Consider the following 22,283-nt stretch of genomic DNA (forward strand, 5'->3'; position numbering starts at 1 on the left):
AGCATGTGCAGGGGTGAGCCCTGAGGTGCGGGGGGGCGGGACGGGGCGGGGGCTCTGCTCTGAGAACGTCAGGGGGACAGGGCTGGCCGGCGAAGGCGGCTGGTCCGACGCTCGGGTTCTGTTCTCCCAGACGGAAGGGACTAGAGCCTTGAGCGGGCCACGGACGGGGCCAGAGAAAACTGACGCCCGAGCGCTGGCGTCCCCTGCCTCCCACTCCTCGGAGAAGCCTCGGGAACCACGGGGGACCCCTCCGGGACACCCCCAAAGGACACCTGTGCGCTGCGCCTGGAGGCCGCAGTCGGTGTGAGACCTCCGCCCTCACCCTGCGCACACGGCCGAGGGGACCGAGGGCTACCCCGGCCGTGGGGGGGCGTCCCTCCCCACCCCCCGCCCCCGACAGGCGCCCACGCTACCTGTGATCCTGTTGGAGATGCTGAACAGCCGGGACGTCCTCTGCCGCTGGACGAAGGGCTCCCGGTAGTACCGGTCCCCGAAGCACAGGCCCAGCAGCTCCTTGCGCACGGTCTTGTTCCACAGCCCGTAGATGAGCGGGTGGCAGGCGGCGCTGGTGAAGCTCAGCCACGTGGCCCAGGTCTCCAGGCTCGGGGAGACGCAGTGCTCGCCCCACAGGGCCTCCGAGGTGATGACGCCCAGGTAGGGGCCCCAGGTGGCCATGAAGGCCCCGATGACCACCAGGATGGTGACGAGGGCTTTGCACTGGTTGGCCGAGTACACGACGCCCTGGAGGGCGGTCCGGCGGCTGCCCGAGGAGGAGGTGGAGGTGCTGGAGTTCTTCCGCCCGGGCCGCTGGGCGTCGCCCTCCGCCACGACCACGGCGCCGCAGTGCACCTTGCGGGCCTTGACCCTGGCCACGCGGAAGATGAAGCCGTAGCACACGAGCATGACCAGGAAGGGGAACAGGGCGCACCAGATCTGCCAGAAGGCCGTGTAGCCGGGCTCCCGGTGCCAGGCGGCCACGCACATCCACTTGAACTCGTCAAACTCCACCGACGACCAGCCAAACAGGGGCGGCAGGCAGCCGACCAGCGAGTGAAGCCAGATGTACACGAGCACCAGCACGGCGCGGTTCCCCGTGATCTTCGTGGGGTACACCATGGGGTACAGGACGGCGTAGTAGCTGGAGCAGGACAGAGGGGGGCGTCGGCCCAGGGAGACACGCCAGGAGGGGCACCCGGACAGCCCACCCAGGGGGAAGGCGGACAGCCAAGAGGGCTTCCCCCGCGAGGGGCGCGACCTGCCGTCTGTGGGCGGCGGGACCTGGGGGAGCCGCTGTGCCCGCTCTGGGCCCCTGTTCCTCCGTCTGGGACACACGGCCCCGGGGCCTCTGCCAGGGGTCAGCCCCAAGGGCGGTCGGGCCAGCGAGGGGCAGGCCCGCCCTGCGCCACCCTGCACACGGCCGCGGTGTGCATGGCCGCGGGCTTTTCCAGGCCACCCTCCGCTCCCCTTCCTCCTTGAGGACGGGACCCCCTCTTGTCCGTGCTCCTGCAAAACCGCCGTGACCTCGGGGGACACCGGCCTGTCTGAGGCCTGGAGGTCGAATCAGGCCATGCTGCTGGTCACCTTGCCAGGCGACCGGTGAAGACACCGGCCTGTGTGACAGCATCCCGACTAATGAAACGTGAGGGATGCTGGTGGGGGGCACGTCTGGGAAGGCGTCCTTCACTTCCAAGGAGAACCAAGGCTGCTGTCCACTCCCTCTGCCCGGGGCCAGGAGGGGCGGGCGCCTGGCCTCAGGCACCTCAGGGTGGCAGCAGGGTGGGGCGGAAGCCCAGGCCGGCCCACTCCGGCCGACCCTTTCTCCTGGGACCAGCCCTGCCCGGCGGTCGTGAAGGAATCACGATGGATAAGCTATCTGCTGCCACGTGGCCTCTGGCTCGTCTCAAGACCCCCTGACTGCCGCCGTTTTATGGCAAGGCTGCTTTACTGTAACGAATGGTGTTTATGCCACTGGCCGACAAGCGTTCTGGGGTGAGCCAGCCCAGCGGACTTGACAGTGATGTCTCCCAGCTGCATCCGGGTCCCGGGGCCCGCCCGCCCGAGGGAGCCCGCCAGGCAGGCCAGAGCGTGGCCCGTGTTGGCCCACACCCCTGGGGGGGTGGGGTCCACGCTGGTCTTAGAGGGGTGTGCGGGGTAGGACGCCCGCCCGCTGAAGTGCACAGACCCACACCCCCATCACGGCAGAAAGCAAGCATTTCCTCACCCGCCCACAGAAAGTGGACTTCACGGATTCGAAACTTCACGCTTCACATTTAAGCCTCACGCAGGCCTCGCTGCGGAGTCTCTCTGCCCCTCACGCAGGGGAACGGGGGGCCGAAATCAAGGGGGTCCCTTGGCTTCCTGCCCCGACTGTCCCCTGAAGGTGTCCATGTGTTCCCCAGCAGCTCGCTTTTAGACGGGGCCCGAGCACGACCCTCGGGCCCCAAAGGGGCTTCCCTGATGTCAGGAAAAAGCCGTCACGCGTGCACGGGCTCCCCCGCTTCGCCCGGCCGCCCACCCCCGCGGCCCCGACTTTGGTTTTCACGGGACGGCTCGCCGACAGAGAGCCAGCCTCCACCCACGGGGGCGGCCCCGGGAGCACAGCGACACACCGAACCCGGGTCCTCCTCTGTAACTAACCAGCCCTGGGTCCGCGTTCTGGAGTTCCACCCGCCCCGCTGGGCAGTGACCCGCGTCCTCCACTCCGAGCCCTCTGCACTGCGGACAGCCGGCAGGGGTGTGGCCTTGGGCCCTGGGTGGACAGTCCGGCTAAAGCCCCGGTGGTCCCAAGAGAACCTGGAAATTTGGGTCCTTCAGTGACAACATCACTGGCTCGTCCCCTCTAAGTCTCCCTGCCAGCGTCCCCCCAGGTTCTGCAAGTGGCACTGAACCCGGATCTCCCCCCGCTGCCCCCAGGGAGCGCACCCTCGCCCGGGCTGAACGGCGTGACCAGCAGCACAAGGCCGACCTGCGAGCTGGAGCTGCAGGGCGGGGCTGCACCGCCAGAGCCTCGAGGCCTGCAGAGCCCCCTCGACGGCCTGAGCTACTCAGGAGCCCGGGGCCCTTGCCGGGGGCGGCCGAGGGGCCCGAGCAGCGCCCCTGCGGACCGGCGGCATCCCACACCGTTACATGCCGTCTCTCCCGGTGCCACCGCCTCCATTCCCCGGGTCGTCTCCCTCCCCTGCTTCCCCGCCCCTTCCTGGACCGAGCTGACCCTTGAGGTCCCTGTGCTGTGGACAGGGGACAGCGTTTCCCCTTTGGGTCCCCCCACACACACCCCCCATCAGCCCAGCTCTGGCCCAGGTCGGGGCAACAGAGAGCAGACAGCAAGTCTACCCCACCCCCCGACACACACTGCCTTCCTCAGCCTGCTCCTCACCTACAAGCTGCCAGTTGAAGGGCCCCAGAACTTTCTTTAAGCCACGGAACCTCTTTTGAAACACAAAACTACACAGAATTACATGTAAACACATGCAAACATCACAGATTATAGACACATGGGCTTTGGGCTCGAATGCCCGCCCACTGCCGGCCTCTCTCCGGGCTGCAGCCCCCCCGCCCCTCTCTCCCTCTCTCCCTCTCTCTCTCTCTCTCTCGGCCTGGGGAGGGCTCCGGGCTGCGTTCCATGGCACCGAACAGAAGGTGGTGGCAAAGAAATGTGTAATAAAAACAGAAATAAAACTTCGTGCGAGACAGATGAGCCACAGCCAAGGGCCTCTGGCTGGGGGCACGGGAGCGAAAGCAGGGGTCTTCGGGGACGTCCCGTCCGCCCGCAGAGCCGACACCCTCCCAAGAAACTGAGACAGCGGGACAGTCCCGGGGGACAGTCCCTGGGGGGCCAGCCCCCCACCCCGGGGGGCCCCCCATGCACACCGCCCTTGATTCCTCTGCCCCCGGCCGCGCGGCCAGCTCACCGGTCGATGGCGATGACCCCGAGGGTCAGCATGCTGGCCGAGCTGATGAGCAGGTACAGCAGGGCGGAGAAGTTGCACCAGACCACCCCGAAGACCCATCGCCGCCGGACGGAGCTGGTCACCACGAAGGGCAGCACCAGCAGGGACAGCAGGAAGTTGGACAGGGTCAGGCTGAAGACGAACTTGTTGCTGAGGGTGAGGAGGTAGGACTTCTTGTACAGGGTCACCACGACGACCAGGTTGCCCAGGCAGACGAAGATGGTGATGGCGACGATGGCGATGAACTCGGCCACCACGACGCCCCCGCCGGCCGCCGCTGCCTCCGTGAGGTTGCTCAGCTCCTTCCGGTGGCCCAGCGAGGAGTTGAGGCTCATGGTCAGCGCGCCTGGGCGTGGGGCGGGCGCAGCATGCTGGGCGTCGGGAAGGACGGCGAGGAGCAGGGGGCAGGAGCAGGGTCGTCGAGTGCGGTCATGTCACCTGGACAGGAGAGCAGCGGAGGTCCCCAGGCCGCCCGGCTTGCCCAGGGCCCCTCTGCCGTCCTCCCCACCCAGCTGGACACAGGCGGCTACGGGTGCGGCCCCCCCGGCCCTTGAACGAGGCGCCCCTCTGTTCTAAACGGCCCTGACAATTCCCCCAGGGCCGGCGGCTCAGACCTCCAGCGTACCAGAGAATCACCCGCCGCCGTGCCAGCTCCAAGGGCTGGCGCTTGGGCCCCGCTCGCGGCCCGATGCTGGTCTCTGAGGCCAGAGGTCAGAGGCTAGGAACCTGCATTTGAAACAGGCAGGCTGAGGCGGTGGCTCCGTCCCGAGCGGTTCACGGGCCGCACCCTGGGGCAGCTGCTCTCAGACCCGGGCCACTCCGGGGGGTCTCCGACGGCCGCTACCTTGCCCCCCCAACCCCGCCCCCTGCCCACTGGCCGGGCAGCACCTCGGGCGCCCCTCTGGTGGGCAGAACCAGCCTCTGCGTGGTTCCGACTCGTGCGCCCACTCGAGTCTGACAGTGGGACCCCTGTGGGGGATACTTGGAGGTCCCCGCACTCCTCGCCCGGGGGAGCCGGGGGCGAGCTGCAGGTCCGGGCCCCCAGAGCCCGATCCCCCCAAGGTGTGGCTCCGGCGCTCAGCATGCTGCTGGGCGTCCCGGCTGGAACCCCACCCCGACGCATGTTAACGTGGAAGGCGGCAGATGGATGTTTCTCCAAAACTGTTGCCGCTTTCATCAGCCAAAGAAGCCCACCTGCTCGTGTTCCTCGCCGCCGGAAGACGCCGGAAGGAAAGCAGAGACCGCTCCTGCACGAGCCAGGCAAGGAGAACCAGGCGCCGAAAATGCCGCCCACCGGCGCAGCCTCCCACCGGTGCCGCCTCCCGCCGGCGCCACCTCCCGCCAGCTCACCCGATGCTGCTCCTCTCCAGAAACCTTCCCCCCAAACCCGACACGTGCACCGGACTCCTCGGGCCGCAGGGAGCTGGCGGGTTGGGGAGCAGCCCTGGCCCTCACCCGCGGCACTAATTAAAACAGGGTCCCCTCCAGAGGCAGCCTGACCCCTGGGGCCCAGGCCGGCTCCCTGGGGCAGGACCAGACACGCCTCACCTCCCGCCCACCCCCCCCCCCGCCCCGTGGTCTCGAAACACGCCGCGAGTGACCTGCTGTCCCTTCTCCGGATAAAACCTCCCAGCTCCCGAGACGCCTTCCGAACCAGCCACTAGCGCGGACTCCCTGAGAACGCACGTTCTGTCGGCCAGTGGGGCACCCTGCCGGGCTGACGGGCGAGTCAGTGTGCGGTCCACGAGAACCCGAGGTTTACACACGCATGAACTTCTGCGCAGGCAGGCGCCCCCGGTCTCGAACTTACGAGCGGAATGCGTGAGGCCTAAACACAGAACGTTATTTCTCCTAAACCTGGTGTCCGGGGCATGTGGGCCCGTGCTCCCAGGCTGCTAAAATATTCTGAATTTTGATTCGGTTATGCAACACGCTGAGCTCCTCCAGCTCTGTGCCGTGAATACGCTTTACAGATGAGCCCCGCAGGCCTGCGCCTTCAAAAGGCCGCTGGGGGTTTTGTCTTTATTTCGTGGGTCCTGGATTTTGTGAACTCCTGCCAGGAAACCGTTCGCCGGGGCCTCGACCCACGGTCCTGCAGGAGCCGGCTCCTCGCACCGCACCAGGGAGGCCAGCGCGGCTGCCCGCGGACGCGGGACTTGAGCGTTTGGACAAACGGCAACATGAGGGAGAATGCTCACAACTCACACGGCAGAAAAAGGCCTAGTCGCTCTGATTTGTAAAGAATTCCTAATGAAGCCCTGGCTGGCATAGCTCAGCCGATTGAGCGCGGGCTGCGAACCAAAGTGTCGCAGGTTCGATTCCCAGTCAGGGTACATGTCTGGGTTGCAGGCCATGACCCCCAGCAACCGCACATTGATATTTCTCTCTCTTTCTCCCTCCCTTCTCTCTCTAAAAATAAAATATTAAAAAAAAAAAGAATTCCTAATGAGAAGGAAGAGAATGAAAAAAGATAGAAAAATGGATAAAAGACATTGATTTGGACCCATGGGAGGGGCTGGGGGCTAGCCACACGCTGGGGTAATCGGTTCACGATACAGAAGATGCAGAAAGACGGCTTGCTCTGAGCCCGGCGGCAGCACTCGAGGGAGGGCACGGCAGACTCTGGAGACTAGCCGGCCCCAAACGCGCACCGGGAACTCCTCACCGGACGACCGGCATTCACGAAGGAAGCGGAGTCCGGAGATTACTACGGGCTGGGGGAGGGGGCCGGATCAAGAAGTGTTAGAAAAGGAAGTGGTAAATATTAGCATGAACCTCAGTAAGAACTGGAAAAAAAATATATAAAATGTAAATCGAAAAAGTTACACAGCGACAACAAACGTCACACGTGTCTCGCATCTGGGAGCTTTGGAAGCCGGGTGACATTGAAACACGAGGCCACACGGAAGCTCTCGGAGGTGTGCTTGGGGCGCGGGCGTCCCGAGGTCGTCCTGGGGCAGGGACCTGGGCCCAAGGGCCCGGCACCCAAGCACAGCTTGCTGATGGACGACTGGCCTTCAGCACGGTGTCCCCGTGAGGTCCAACAGGACTGTTAACGTTATAAAGGTGACCACTGAAAGAATAGAAACGGGAGGCAAACCTTTACTTTAGATAAAGTCCTCCTTGACCTGGTCACTCTGCAGGGGCCACGTGAGCAGGCCCATGGGCCACCTGTAGAATGGGAGCCCAGGGCTGGCCGGTCGGCTGCAGTCCCTAAGGCCCTCTGGTCCCATCCCCCAGAGGCAGGGGGCGATGCGGGACAAAGGCCTGCCCACCCGGGGAAATCCACAGCCCCAGCCTTGCCTGGAGCCTGGGGGGGGGGGGGAGGGCACCAGCCTCAGCAAACCCTCAGGGGGCGTACCTTTAAAGAGCCAGAGCGGAGGTCTGGAATGCCCCGGCCCGCCAAGGCTTCCAGGCAGGCGGCCAGCTCCCCCAGGGCCTGACGAGCCGGGGCCCATCCAAAGCAGCAAATTCAAGTGTGACTCACATTTCCACTGTCCTGGCCAGTTCTGCTGCCAGACACAAGGTTGTTCCACTCCCACACGCACTGCGTGCGCCCTGCCCGGCCCAGACAAATCCCCCCTGTGCTCCAGCGTGGAGGAACAGCGCGGCCGCAGCACAGCTGGGGTTTAATGCACGGCCATCAGAGATGCTCCCCTCCCAGACGGGTCCCAGGGAAGGCCGACCCTCCCTCTGCTTGTCCTTACGGTCCTGCGTCAGTGTGGTCTCCTGGGCCCCACCCAGAGGGAGAGAAGTGTCTGCTGGAGCGAAGAAGCACTGGTAACAGCCTCCAGGCGTTCAAAGCCACCCCTCAAGTTCAAAGCCACCCCTCAAGTTCAAAGCCACACCTCAAGCGAGAGATCAAAACCGTTCGGGGTTGAAGCACCGGGCAACCAGGAGGACGGGGGCATCTGCTGTTTTATAAACCAGTTTGCAGGGTAACCCCCAGGAGTGGGTGAATTCCGGAAATGCCTTGGTCCGCCAGGACAGAAGACCCCACCACAACACCACGCGGGTGGGTCCTCTTTCTCCCGCGGCCCGCCTCACAGTTCGACCTTTAGAACCCTCAGATCTTCCTCCACTGAAAGGGGAGGAGTCCCTGTTCTCCCCGGCCGCAGTGCTGCAGCCGGGGAGGCCTGGCGGCTCTGCGCACAGACCTGGAAGCCGAGGGGCCGGGGTTTGAGGCCCCGCTCGAAGGCCCTCGGGGAGGCACAGACGTGGTGGGAAGCAACAGCCCTGCGGGCGGGGACGGTCCTCGGCCCCACTCCTAACGAGCCCGGCGAGGCTGCCGTGACACTATGTTGGTCTCGGTCTGGGGGTGGGGGAGCAGCTCTTCACCTCAGCCCCTCAGAGCACTTTATACCCATCAGCCCCCCGCTGGCACGGGCGGAGGTGGGGAGAAGGTTCTAGAGCCCACCCTGTTTTGCACGAAGGTGACTGAGGTGAAGAGGACCCCCGGCCCCAAACCGGGCCACACAGAAAGGGACCGCAGGATCCCGGGGTTCGCGTGCTCTGCCCGCCTCCGTCCTTCCCTGGCACTCCCCCGAAAGTCCACCCCGGGACGGACGGCCCAGCCATCCAACCCGGAGGCCGGGCCAGCACAGAGGGCTTTGCTCTCGACCCCACTGGGAAGGTCCCGGATCCACACGGCAGGCAGGGCTGAGCTCTCTGCGCCAGAGGAAGGGAGGGGAGCGAGCGGCAGAGCCCAGGGGCCTGTGGCCCCCGTCTGAGCTCTCGGTGGGCCAGTGGGCGCACCGGCTGCGGTCCCCTCCCCACATGCGTGCTCCCCGTGCGCACCCGGCGGCCCCGCATCTAGGAGCCCGCCGGCTCGAGCTCAGCAGGAGCCCGAGGTCTGGGGGGCCGGATGTGTGTCTGGATCCCGCGGCTGACGGCACTGCTCCCCCAGGACGCCCGCAGCGACTCTGTCACCCGACTCTCCGAGACGAGCCCGGCTCCCCAGCAGACGCTGCCCAGGGCTCATCCTCGCTCCGCCCCTTTCCCCGCGCCCTTGAGAATCGCCCCTGAGAATGGCACCCACTTGCAGGGCGCTGCCTGATTGCCACGGACGATCACCCGTGTCTGCAAAACACCGTGCCACCCGCAACGTGCCCCACGGACAGCGTCTCCTTCGACCTTGTGGGCAGCGACAGCGGCGGGAACCGCTGCTCTGCACGCCTTCAGGGGGAGCCCGACCTCAGGAACCAAGGGGCCTGGGTTCAAGTCCTGGCTCCGCTCCTTCCCAGCTCGGGAGCTGGACCCGTGCCTTAGCCTCTCTGGGCACCGGCTTCCGCATTTGGGAGTGGGGAGAACGCGCCTGCTCGGAAGGACCTGCCCCGTTCCGCTGGTGGGAGGGATGCGTGAGTCAGTATTTGCACAAGTGTTTGTTAAATAAATAAAGTGGGGGACCGGAGGTTCGGAAAGGTTGAGTGCCTGGTTCGAGAGAACAGTGAGTAGTCATTCCACGACTTGGTCCTCTGGCTGTGGACGGGCATCCACCTTCGATCCGTCTGTTCCCCGTGGCAGGTGAGGTTCTACGTGCTGCAGCCGCCCCTGCACACCCCTCACCCGCCAGCCCCTCCCCGGAGCTCCTGCTCCAGGCCGCTGTGTTACCTGCACCCACTTCCGATTTGCTTTGCTCCTGCCTGTCCTCTCCTGGGAATACTTTCCAGCGACAGGAAGGAAGATGTCATAAGTCTAAATATTTTATTGATCTGTTGGCCTAATGACTTTATTGAAGGGGAGAAAGAAACCAACAGATGGGGGAGGGGAGACGGAGGCTTGAGAATCACACACACACACAAAACGTACCGAGTCCTGACACTGGACTTGGCAATGAATCCTGGGATATGACGTCAACGGCGCAAGCAGACAAACACAGACAAATGCAACTTCACGAAAACTTTAAAATCTTGTGCATCAGAAGACACTATCGAGAGTACAAAGGCATCCCCCAGAATGGGAGAAAATATTTGCAAATCATATGCCCAATTAGGAATTAATATTGAGAACATATCAAGAACTACAATTCAATAAAAGCCAAACAACTCATAGCTGATAAGCCCATAAAAAGATGCTCGACATCACTCGTCAGGGAAAGCAAATAAGCAAATCAAAACTACAAGACACCACCTCACACCCATGAGGATGGCGACTAAAAGAAAAGAAAGAGAAAAAAACAACCTGACAAGCGCTGGTGAGAACGTGGAGAAAGCGGAACCCTGTGCACTGTCGGCGGGAGGGAACATGGAGCAGCGGGTGTAGAAACCAGCGTGGTCGTCCCTTAAAAAAACGAAACAGAATCACCACCTGACCTAGCAATTCCATTTCCGGTTCATACCCCTAATAACGGAAAGCGAGGTCTTGAAGAGTCGTAGCTCACGCTCCCAGCAGCATCACTCACAACAGCTGCCGCATGGAAGCCAGCCGCCTGTCCGCCAGCCCACGACTGGGTTAGCGGCAACATACGGCGTATGCATGTAAGGGAATATTATTCAGCCTTGGAAAGGGAATTCGACACACGCCACAACACGGGTGAACCCTGGAACACGACACTGAGGGAAACGAGCCGGGCACAGCAAGGCAAATCCTGGACAGTTCCCCTTCCCGGGGGAGGCACTGGAACAGTCGGCACCACTGAGGCAGGAGGCAGAGCGGCTGCCAGGGGCGGGGAGCGAGGGAGCGGGGGGGCTACCGTGCACGGGGCACAGAGTCTCGGTTCTGCAGGAGTTCCAGAAACGGAGGGTGGTGGCCATGGCTGCACGGTATGAACGTACTGGAGACCACCGAACTGTGCCCTTAAATATGGCTGAGATGACAAGTTTTATGTTGTACATATTTCACCATAATGAAAAAAATTGAAAAAAATTAAGTCCCAGGGGACCGCCTGCTGTTTCTTCACTGTCCCTCCCTGACCCGGTGGGGAGCGTCCTAAGACGACGGCAGGAGCGGTCGCCACGGCTCCGCGTCCGCTGACGGAGATGAGCCGCAGCACGCACCAGGAGTGCACCAGGAGCCACCGCGGCTGCCACGGGCAAGGCCACGCGGGCCGTGCTGGGCACACGGCATCCCCGCCAGGGACCGGTCCGAGGCCGAGCCCCGGAGCACAGCCCCCGAGGCGGCCGCACCCTCCCAAGGTCGCGTGGGGCACCCAGCCCAGCGTCCTGCTCACCCCCCTCCTCTGCCCGGATCCGTCCTGAGCGTGGGGGAGGGGGACGGGGACACTCGGTCCTGAGAAGCCAAGCGGGCCTCCCCGCCGCGGGCGGGCGGTCAGCTGACCGTCTTCAAAGGGCAGCCAGCCCCTCTCCCAGGAGGCCTCCCCCCGTGATGCCGAAAACCGCATCCTCGCCCTCGGGTTTCCCGGTCAGCACGGACAGGGAGGGCCGTGCGGGGCTCCCAGAAAGTCCACAAACAACCGGCTGAGGTCACGGCGAAGACCCTGCTGCCCGCCGGGGAGAGAGAGTCTTGGGTCACGAGGGAGGGAGAGCGCTTCAGGAGAAGGGGATGACAGCGGCAGTGGACTGGCCACACCTCACCGGAGGCGTTGGCCGTCGGAAGGAGAGCAAGGCCTGAGTCCAGAAGGGCCGGCCCCGCCTGGACCGGCCGTTTCCCGGGCGGGAGCAGAGCCGGATGCCGGCTTTTCCGGGGCAGCTCGTGGAAGCCTGCAGACGCCGGCCCCGGCCGCCCGCCCGGACCCGGGACCCCAGCGAACCCCGCAGGCGGGGCCGGGTCAGGCCAGGTCGGAGCTGCCCGGGCCCTTCCACGTCCACCTGCGGCCGCTGCCAGGGCCGCTGCGGTGAGTCACCAGGCGGCCCTTCCTCGGGTGTGGCCAGGGGCCCACGCCGCTCTGGGAGCTCCCGGCGGCCCGTCCGACTGCTACTCGGCGCGGCACTTGGGTGTCCCTGGCTCGCAAGCCAGACGCGTCCAAAGCCAAACTTCACGCCTGTCGCCCCTCGCACCTCCACCCACGCTCCCTTCAGCTCCTGCCAGCCCCCACCCCCGTCCTTCCCGATGCTCCGACCCTGAACGTCGGGGTTCCCGCCCCCTCCCTGTCCCTCCCACCGCCTGTCTGGTCCATGAGCACATCTGCTGGTTCTCCTGTCGACACGCCTCTTGGGTTCGACTGGGTCTCCCCCCTACCTCCCCCGGCACCGTCAGCCCCCCAGGCTGCATCGTCCACGTGGCTTCCTCCCTGTTCTCTTTATGCGGTGGCGGGCACCCAGCACCTCCCCCAGCTGGTGACCCCGCGGGGCAGGTGCAGCCACGCAGCCTGGGGAAGGTCGGGGGGTCGCCAGCGTCAGCCATCCCTGTCGCTGCTTTAGGTGGGTGACAGCTAGTTCAAGGTCCCCCTTAAGAGCAAAATTCTGAAGACGCCTTTCTGGAACCTTCCACGCCCACGACGACTCTTACCGGCACTTACTGTTGACAGTCTCCCTTTTCTGTGTTAGTTGTCCTTTCGGACACGCGTGTCCTCACGTGTGTTTATTCAGGGGAGGATGCTTCCCCTGCAGGTGGCTGCGGAAGCCTTCCTCAGTTTCCCCTCTGATCTCCCAGAAGCACTTCGTATGTGGGAGGAGATACTTTATACCGTCCACCACCCCCCCATTCGTGAGTCTGACAGGCAACAGAAGAAAACTTTTTTTTTCCGGGGAAAATGTGTGAAGTGACCAGGTTCATCGCTCTCCAACATCTGGGACCGAAGACAGGCCTGAGAAGCAGCTCCTTCTCGTCTCGCTGTTTTTCAGGCGCAACCGAGGCCCGAGAGGGAGGCGGTGACGCCCCTCACACGCCTGCCTAGTCGCCGACAAAGCCGGGGTTTCCTGGTTCGGCCATCACCGCAGCTCGGCCCCTACCTGGCCGTCCCCAGGGCCGGCCGGCCGGCTGGCTGGCAGATGGGACGGTGACCGCTCCAGCAGGGGGTCTCAGCGCGTCCACGGTAGACGGTCTTCGCTTTGGGCAAGGTCGCTAAGGGCCCTGAACCCCGTGTGCCCGTGAACCTCTGCTGCCCCAGGCACCCCGGCTGCTTCCGTTTCTGCCTCAGACGCCCTGTTCCCTTGGCTCCCCGGCCCTGTCCCCCCCTGCATCTCCCTCCGTCGTTCCTTCCCGGTCCCCGGTCCCCCGGTCCCCCGGTACCTGCCATTGTGCTGCCCTGTGTTACTGTCCCCGGATGCCATCGGTGCTCCTTCCTTTCCCAGCTGCAAAGGGAAGCGAAGCAACCAGCTGCCGCCTCTACATCCCCGGCCCTCGCACCGGCAGGCGCCCCTGAGCTTCTCCTGGGTCACCTTCTCACAGTCTGAGTTCACAGAGGCGACACACGTCTTACGCCAATCACCTCCCAACGCCCTCTGCCCAATCAGCTTCCGAGACGGAAGGGGGCTGTGGCTGGGGCCGCTGGGGGACAGAGAGCTCCCCGCTCCCTGCGGATCTGGATGGAGTGCAGCTTCCCCCACCCACGACAAGGGGGGCAGCCTGGGACACGGAGAGGCGAGAAAAGGAGATGAAATGGTTTCAATGCTGGGCCCACACCTGCAGCCACACACACTCCTGAGCTTTTTCTTCAGCGCCGGGAGCCAGTAACTTTCCTTTTCGCTTAAGTCCGTTTCAGCTGGATTTTGTGCCCCTTGCGAAAAAAGAGAGTCCTATGTCCACTTTGTAAGGTACGTGATTACCTAACCACTAGGCTGCACACCTGAGATAAATACAAAATGACATTAAATGTAAGCTGCAACTGAAAAATAAAAAGAGTCCTGTCTGGCATCTGCTCCCTCTCCTGAAGGCCTCTCTGTGTACCCACGTAAACGACGACGGTTCCAAAATCTGCACCTGGAGCCTAGACCGCTCCTCGGAGCTCCGGGTCCGTGGCCGCCCACCCAGAGGATGTGTTGTCCCGAACGTCATGCCGGGAACCTCGCATATAAGCAGTGCAAAGCGGAATCCGTCATCTCTGCCCCGCCGGCTCCATACCCTGTTCCCCGTGCTTTCTCTGCCCTAGGAAAAAACACCACCGCGCACCCCATCTCTCGGGTCGCAACTCTGGACGCCCCAGACGACTCTCGCCAGGAAATCCGGACGGAGCGAGGCCCTGGGTCGGTGTTTGCACAAATCTGAGCCCGGGATTCCCATCCTCACGTTCTCCATGAGATCACGGACGCAAAGCAGCCCGTGTTGACGGGTTCCAGTCCCACCGCACACCAGTCTCCCTCAGAACCTCACCCTCACCGCCACCGTCCCAGCCCAGAGCCCCGCCGTCTTCCCCCGACGACTACCAGACCTTTCCACCTCATCTCTGTGTCTCCGACCTGCCCCCCACTCCAACCTGCTGCCGGGCTGACAGTCCCCTAGGCGAGCCCCATCACGCCGTGCCACCCTCTGGCACCTGCAGAATGCAACCATGAGTGGCACCCTCCACTCCGGCTGTCCCGGTCACACTCCCGCTGTTCTCCCGTTCATGGCTCTGCACCTGACAACAGCCCGTGTCCAGGTGTCCTGTCCGCCTCCTCTCCCACCCGCAGAGGAGCTCATCCCTGCGATGCGGACAATCACACCAGCGTGAGCACCAGGCGAGGGTCTTCCTCGTACTGCACCCCCACCTGGCCCAATAATTACTTCTGTGAACAGAAGGTTCTTTCTGCGGATTTCCTTTGCTCCCCAGGGAAATCCATCTTTCCTCGGTTAGTTGTTCATGTAACAGGCGACACTGCCGCTTCTTTAAACATTACATGGAAGGAAGGATGCAAAAGTAAAAATAACAAAAAAAAAACACGTGGTGAAAAGTCACCATGAAAAGGCAAGAAATTATCGCCGCCACGCTGTCCTAAAGGGGCTGCTGGCCGACTCAAGCCGGGCCTCCCTGGTGCCAGAGAGGAGAGAAGCTGAAAAAAGGTAGAGAAGGAGTAATTTTAAAATATTTTTGAATAATAAGTAGCCAAGAGAATGGAGAAGAGAAAATTTAGGAAAATGTCATCTTAAGATGCCAAGGACTTTCTAAGCAACAAGCCTGGAAGCCACAGAGAAAATCCACATAGATTTAACCACATAAAAATGAAACACTCGTGCACAAAGGTATACGATAAGCGAAGGCGGAGAAGACGCACAAGACAAGACGTCTGACTCACTAACAGGAAGGGGATTCAAGCCCAGAATTCACAAAGAGCCTCACAAACTGACGAAACCACAAACACTTCAATGAAAAATTGCAGGGGGGGGGTGGCGAATTTCATGGTTCGACTGAGTCCCAGAGACAGTCAGTCGTTCCTCTAAACTCCGGGTCCCGTGAACAGCCATCTCCAGTTCTGTCCATTTCTTTCTCTTTTTTTCTGGTTGCTGTTGTCAAAGAAAAACCTCGAGGAGACTCGGCTTCTCCCCTCCGGGCACGGCTGACTGCCTCTCACGAGGACAGCGGGCGCGTCCTGAGGGCTGCTCACGCCAAGGGCAGTCCACAGGCCACACCCGCCTGCACATTCTGAACAATGTTCTCCGTGAGTTGCCAACTTTCAAAATACAGAGCTTCTCTCCCCATAGAAATGGACAGGTCTCCCCCCCGGACCCCTCCTCCTTCAGATGCAGGTCAGGCGGCACCGGGCTGGGTGCTGGGGCAGGGTTGCACCTGCTCCTGCCTCTTTGCAGGAGGGAGGCCTGCCCTCGGGGCGGACCCCACCCGGCCCTCCTGCCGCTGGCCTCCCCCCTGCAGGCAGGCCTCCTGACGGCCCCAGCCGGCACAGACAGAGTTTACACCACACAAGGGAACCTCCCGTGGCTGACATTTAGGTCAGCTTTGGTTCAGCCCGTTCTGCCTTCCACCGACCCAAAGACCTCAGCCTCAGACCACCGGGCCCCCTGCTCCTTGGTCTCACCGACTCCCACCGCGCATGGGGCTACAACAAAGGGGACGGTTTGAGGGTTTGAGTGCCGGAGACCTTGGATTTAGCTCTAAAACGCCGAGCAGGCCCCTGGCTGACAGGCCCCTGATCTCCCTGCGGGGCGTTGAAGCAGCGAGGTGTGGACAAGTCCTCGGAGTTCAGGGCTCCACGAGTGATGGAGCCACGTCACCAGATGCGGGAGAGAGGCATCATCCATCGGTTGCCTCCATAAGCACCGGGACTGGGAACCTCAGGTGCCCAGCCCGGGGATCGAACCCGCCACCTAGGCATGTGCCCTGACCTGGAATTGAACCTGCAATAACCCTTTGGTTACAGGACGACGCTGCCACTACTGAGCCACCCGGCCGGGGCAGAGCCCCTCCCCACGTCTTGAGTCTACAGCCCTGTACAGAGGGCCGTTACTGAATAAAACAAAAAAGTAGGTGAAAGTGCATCAAGCATCTCACAAGTATAAAATAAGGGGGGTGTGGCCTAGGACAGGAGGAGAGGGGTGCTCTGGAGGAAGCGACCCCAATGGGGTGGCCGGAATCTGAATCCCGGTCAAACCGAGTTGAAATAAGCGCCTGGATTGTGCGGTGTAAGGTCCTCCCACCCTCTCTCTCCGCTCTTGGGGCCTCCCAAACGCCTCTCCCCACCTGTCTCACCAAGTGGCCGCAGTGCGATGATTCTAAGGGAACGCCACCTATTTTGGACACGGTGGCTCTTCCGAGGACGGTCCGGGTGCAGGTCGGCAGGGAAGAGGCCGGCGGGCCGACACAGGCTGGCTCCGGGTTTCTTCCGTCGTCCCCACTGGACACATCCAGCAGCCAAGGCCTTTCCCTCCAAAACCTCACCACCTCCCGACTCCAAACGACCTGCTCTCCAAAGCACTTCGCAGAAACCGATCAAAGATACAACACGGCACCAAAATACCCTCAAAGGTGTGACCTACAGCGAGGCCAGTGCCTGGCCCCGCGGGTGCTGGAGCGCAGACCTCTCGGAAGCGCGCCCAGACGCCACGGTCATCCCGCAGGCCTTTATCAAAGGTTCCGCGGGGTTATGGTCTGACCCAGGAGGCGCCGAAGGCTGGCCGCTGCCCCCACCCAAAGCTAACCAGACCTCCCTCTCGCAGATCGAGCGGCAGAGGCGCCACGGCTGGCCAGCGACTTCTAGGCGCGCCCCTCCTCCCGGTGTGGCGAGACGGCGCCCTGAACCCCACCAGAGGAAGGATGCTGCTCACCTGGTGCTCACGGGTTCCAGCCCAGAGGCGAGGTCGCTCCGCCCCACACAACTGTCCCCGACCCCACCTGAAGCCCCTCAGTCTGCGGGCCCGCGACCCCCATCAGCCAGTCCCCAGCACGCACCGCGTCCTCCTTCCCCGGGGGTCTTGGCAGGGGCTTCAACGGCGCCCGAGAAACTGGGCGAGGCTGCGGGCAGGGCCGCTCGGAAACCCCTGGCCGCCGGGGAGGGGCGCGCCCCCAGGATACACCACAAAGAGCTCCAGCTCCAAAAGCCAGGCTGGGTGCGGCTGAGGGTACTTCCGAGGGGGCGGCGAGGCGCGGAGACCCCCCCGGCGCAGGCCCCGCCCCCGCCCTGCACCCCCAGCTTGGCCGCGCTCCATCCGCGTCCGCGTCCCCCACCCCGCGCCCCTTCTGCTCACCCAGGGGCCGCCGCGCGGCAGCGCAGGGCCCGACCGGCCACCGCCCGCCTGGCCGCCGCCGCTTCCTTCCTCGGGCCGCGCGGGGACCGGAGGTTTCGGGTTTCAGCCCCGAGCCCGCTCGCTCCTCCCGCCCGGCCGCCAGCACGCGGACCGCCGGGCGCAGGCCGGGAACTTCGCGCCGCCCGCGCCTCCGCCCCCCGCGCCCCGCCCGGCGCTGCCCCCCTCGGTCCTCACGCCCCTTCCTGCGCGGCGTCCCCCCCCCCCCCGCCCCCAGCCCCGCCGCCCCTGTTCCATTTCTTCCCACGATCGGCCTCCGCGGCGGCTGCCTCTTTGTCTCGCCCTTACCCTCTCGGCTCGCCCCACTCGGCCCCCGCAAACCCCTGCGGCCCCGGCCCGGGCCTTCCAGGTCCCGTCCCTCCACCCCACTTCCAGCCGCTGGGACGTCCCCTCTCCGTGTCTCTCGGCATCGCACTCACACTTCCGAATTCCTGCCGGAGGCCGCGCCCAGAAGCATCTCCTCCTCGGGGCTCGCCTGGACTCCGGGCGTCGTCTTCTCCGCTCACCTTCCATTCATCCGGCCCACGCGTGAGCTTCCGCGGGCTGCCAGGCGCTGTCCCGGGCCCCGGGGTCACGGGGCAGCCCCCGCGAAGGCGGCCCGGGAGGACCCCGGGGCCCGTGGGGGTGGCGGGGTGGATCTAAACAGACTTTCCCCAGGCTGCCGTCCCTCCCTCTCAACCGAAAGGCCGGGAGCGGTCAGCGCCGGCCACACTCAGACCCGCGCTGCGAGTCCGCAGGGCAGGACGGAGCCTGCTCGTGAGGTTTCCTTCCCGTCTCCTGCGTTTTCTGGGCAGCCAGGCTACCCAGGGGACGAAAAGTTGCAGCAAACGGTAAAACTAATTTAAAAAGGCAGGGAGGGAGGGAGAGAGAAACAGAGCAGGGAAGAATCGGGGAGAAGTTAAGTTCACCCAACTCCAGCGAAAACCTGGATCCTGTCCCCGGAGCGTGGTTCAAATCCCCCAGGAACCCATCTGCTTTGGTACATGCACCGATTATTCCCTTGTCTACAGGCTGGCACTGCGGGAACGGCTTTCATATTATTATTAGGCCGCGGAGGCAGCATTTAGAACCATAATTGACTGTCTAGCACCTGCCAAACACCCAGCTTGTCCTCAGGGACACGGGGTAACGGGGAGAAAAAGAGTAAAAGGATGGCTTCATACTCCGTGGGACAGGTGTTCAGCACGGCCGAAACCTGGCGGCTGAAGCTCCTCCCAGTCTGGGTCCCCCGCGGGGGGCGGGGGGCGCTGAGGGGGCCTAGAGCCAGCCGTCTGTTCTCCAGAGTAGTTTATGCTTTTACTCCGAAATCCCTAGTTATTTATGTAATTTTTACAATTTGAATTGGCTCCGACACCGGCTAAGCATTGTGACCCTGGGGGAGTTATTTCGCCTTTCTGAACCCCGGCTTCGTCATGTGTAAGGTAGGCAGACTCGTAGCTGCCTCTGTGCAGAGTTAAAGAGAGGCAGTGAGGTAAGGCGAGTACATCACCTAGTGCTGCAGACCCTGAGCACTGAGGCCCTTTGAAAGCCGGTATTCCAGAAAGTTCTGAAAGTATACGCCCCCAAGTGGCAGACTGGCCTGGCAAGAATGAGAACCCACAATGTGGCTCTCTGGGCCCCACAACGCCCCCAACTCGGAAACAGCCCATCCCATGTTTCACTCTAGTCCGCAGTGAGCCCTTCTTCCGAACACATTGGTTTCTCCTGCCGCTCATTATCACATACATTATTTATCACAAAGATTTTTCTTCCCGCCGCTCCTGAGTTCGGCACTGCCTGTGCATTCAGGACAGGAGCTGCTGCCAGCAGATGCACCCTTTCCACTGCCCTGAAGGCTGGGTTTTCTTCCCCCCAGAGCTAATACTGACCTGCGAACAGTGTTCAGTCAAATGGAGAGAAAACAGGAAAACTGTTAAAGTAATGATTTCACTGTACATTGCTGTACCATTGTGTGGACAACGAGAATGATTTGAGCAAGAATTATTTCTGGGTCAGAAAACTAGGAGAAAGATGTATAATAATTCTCCTTTCCCAGGTCAATTTCATAGGCCATTCTCCTCGGGGTTCCTCCCTGCAAAGACTTCCGAACTAAAATAATGAGAGGCCTTGTCCATGTGGACCCTAAATGCTGATTGAGGAATCGACAGATGACGAGACATCTTTGGTGTAAAATATCTTTTTAGTCCAGCAGTCCACGTAAAACCAGTCGAAGCCAAATGGTGAAGTTTGCCTGTCTGTTCCGGACGGAATATTGTCCCTTACTACTCACAGGCTGCATCCTTCCTGCCTTTCACCTCTGAGTTTAAATGTCACCTTGGACAGAAGTCTTGCCTGACCAGTCCAAAAGAGATTCTCTAAGCTCTGCTACCCAAGTGATGATGTATGTCTGTTTCTCCCATTCATGTGTGTTTACTATGCCTCCTCCAACAATACCCATCAGCTCCCCAAGGACAGAACCCCTGACTGTTTTATTCACCACTATAGGTTGAAGGCCTGACCCAATAAAACTTTTTTTAAAAGATTTTATTTATTGTAAGACAGAGGGGAAGGGAGGGAGAAAGAGAGGGAGAAACATCAATGTGTGGTTGCCTCTCACACGCCCCCTACTGGAGACCTGGCCTGCAACCCAGGCATGATCCTTGACTGGGAATCGAACCATCAACCCTTTGGTTCACAGGCCTGTGCTCAACCCACTGAGCCACACCAGCCAGGGCAACTTTTTAAATAAATTAAACAACAAATAATAATAGGTGAAAGTATATCTTTAAAGGCCTCAAACTTTGGGATATATAAGGATCTCTTGGAATTTCTTAGACACAACAATAAAAGCACAATTGATTAAAGAGAAGTTTGATGTGTAGGTTTTTATTAAAATTAAACGCTTTCCTGTCTCCCAGGACACCATGAGGATAATGAAAAGACAACTCACAAAATGGGATAAAATGTTTGTGAATCACGTATCTGATGAAGGACCAGCATCCAGGATATTACAAAGAACACCTACAATGAAAAGATGAACAACCCACTTTAAAAATGGGCAAAGGATCTCAACACACATTTCTCCAAAGAAGACACATGAGTGAGTGTAACAGGGTGCAGCCAAGAGGGGAGCCCCAAATGGGGATCTGTAATAAGGTCCAGAAGGGCTTGGAGATAATTGGCCCCACACCACAGGGCACACCTGCCCAGAATGCGGGCAGCTGTGGCCAATTGTGGGAGGAGCCGGAAATGGGGCTGCAGAGGAAGATCAGCTCTGGGATTTAAACAGAGGCACGGCAGCCATTGGGCGTCTCTCTTTTTGAGGGACCACGCGTCTGTTTAGAACCACGCGACTTTGGTGTCTTGGTTGGGACCGTGAGGCTTGGGTGAGAGTCAGGACCATGAGGCTTTGGAAGTGCTGTCTCTTACCACGTAGAGGGTGCTGGGAGGACTGTGCATTTGTGGGGAACTTTAGTTTGTACTGTTTCAAATAAATAATAAATTCCTTTCCTTTTCACTGATCTCTGGTATTAAAAGACATCTTTCCTCAGGCGGCGGGCAAAATGAACCTAGTCGGTGGGAAGGAACCCCTGGAGAAAAAGGGGGGTCTTTTTTATCATTCAGCACCCCCCACACCTCTATGTTCTGTAACATGAGCACAGGACAAGCCGTAGGACACCACGATAAGAGCGTCACAATGAGTATGGTGGAAGGTGTGGAGAATTTAGAACCCTCGTTGGGCTTTCAATTACGTCTCCATAAAAGCTGTTTCACAATTCAGAGAATCTCTTAGGAAGTTTGCTAGAATGCTGAGGTTCGGGGCCCATTCCCAGAGGTCCCGAGGGCAGAAATTGTGTTCGGCCACTGCTGGCTGTTCAGGCTCCATTCCCTCTCCTGGGAGGAGCGTGCCTTCACATTCCCTTTGGGAAGAACCTTGCTTCCCTCTGAGGGTCAGCCCTGGGGCTGACCCAGCGCCGAGTCTCCCCAGCTCCAGGCGTGGGCTCTGCTGGTCGGCGTTGCCCATCCTCGGCAGCCACGTGGTTGGCTCCGGGACGGAGACGGCTCAGAGTGGAGGCTCAGGGACATTGTGCTGAGAATACTGGGGGAAACCAAAATTTAGGTTTGGAAATAGAGAAATTAGATGCTGGCTAACCTGTGTGATCCTGGATGATGCCTTCCCGGAAGTTGTACCCCGGGCCAGGTACGTTACAAGAGCTAATACATATTTGTCTGTTAAGTGTAGGTGGGTTTATGTCTGTTATTTGGGACAGAAAGGCTCTATCTGTTTCTCAGCATGACTTTTCGGAAATCTGAGGGTGCTTTGGGGTTGTCATAATGATTAGAGGACACTTCTGACACTTTGTGGGTGGGGACCCCAGGTACCAAACAATGCACAGTGCATGGGACAGTCCGAGACAAAACACAATTCCGCTCACACGTGACTTTTGAAAGACCCCAAACAGCAGAAATTCTTTTGCGTGGTTCTGTCGTGCACCAGTTTGTCCAGGAACGGTGTTACCATGTAAGCTGAGGGAAAAGTGTACTCGGATTTGTCCGAACCTCACCAAGCATTGTTCATCATTTTGGGAAAAAAAACCTCATCACTGTGACCAGTGCCACTCATGGTGTCAGATTTACCAAGTGAGGGGACTCCGTCACATTCTCCGGGAAACGTAATCAACCAGTCTGGAATTCCTGGTCCACCCCCAGGAAAGCGACCTGTCACATGGGCCCCCTCCATCCACCACGGAAAGAAGAAGGGACCTGACCAATACAGTCTCT

At 61.1% G+C, this 22,283-nt stretch overlaps 1 protein-coding gene and 1 long non-coding RNA gene across 8 annotated transcripts in view; one reads left to right on the forward strand and one right to left on the reverse strand.

The window, feature by feature from the left end:
- Positions 1-18,044, reverse strand: part of GPR161 (G protein-coupled receptor 161) — a 33,548-nt gene extending 15,504 nt beyond the window's left edge. For 2 of the 7 annotated variants that reach the window (XM_045838653.1, XM_045838647.1), the window contains exons 1-3: positions 17,942-18,044; positions 3,912-4,388; positions 414-1,138 (exon numbers count right to left, since the gene is read on the reverse strand). In XM_045838653.1, coding sequence (XP_045694609.1) covers positions 414-1,138; positions 3,912-4,285 — 1,099 coding nt within the window. In that variant the 5' untranslated portion in view covers positions 4,286-4,388; positions 17,942-18,044. Of the gene's footprint in view, positions 1-413; positions 1,139-3,911; positions 4,389-4,575; positions 4,600-8,988; positions 9,175-17,045; positions 17,161-17,465; positions 17,598-17,810; positions 17,913-17,941 lie in introns of those variants that run through there. The other 5 variants (XM_045838649.1, XM_045838648.1, XM_045838651.1 and 2 more) reach the window with 5 other exon arrangements.
- A 196-nt stretch (positions 18,045-18,240) lies between these two features.
- LOC123818452 lies at positions 18,241-20,927 on the forward strand. The gene is made up of 3 exons (XR_006785623.1): positions 18,241-18,352; positions 19,558-19,902; positions 20,420-20,927. It is a non-coding gene; the product is annotated as an uncharacterized LOC123818452 (long non-coding RNA).
- The last annotated feature ends 1,356 nt before the right edge of the window (positions 20,928-22,283 follow it).

The sequence above is a fragment of the Phyllostomus hastatus genome, unplaced genomic scaffold (assembly GCF_019186645.2).
Source record: "Phyllostomus hastatus isolate PE091 unplaced genomic scaffold, TTU_PhHast_1.1 phas_contig_283, whole genome shotgun sequence".
Lineage (NCBI taxonomy): Eukaryota > Metazoa > Chordata > Mammalia > Chiroptera > Phyllostomidae > Phyllostomus > Phyllostomus hastatus.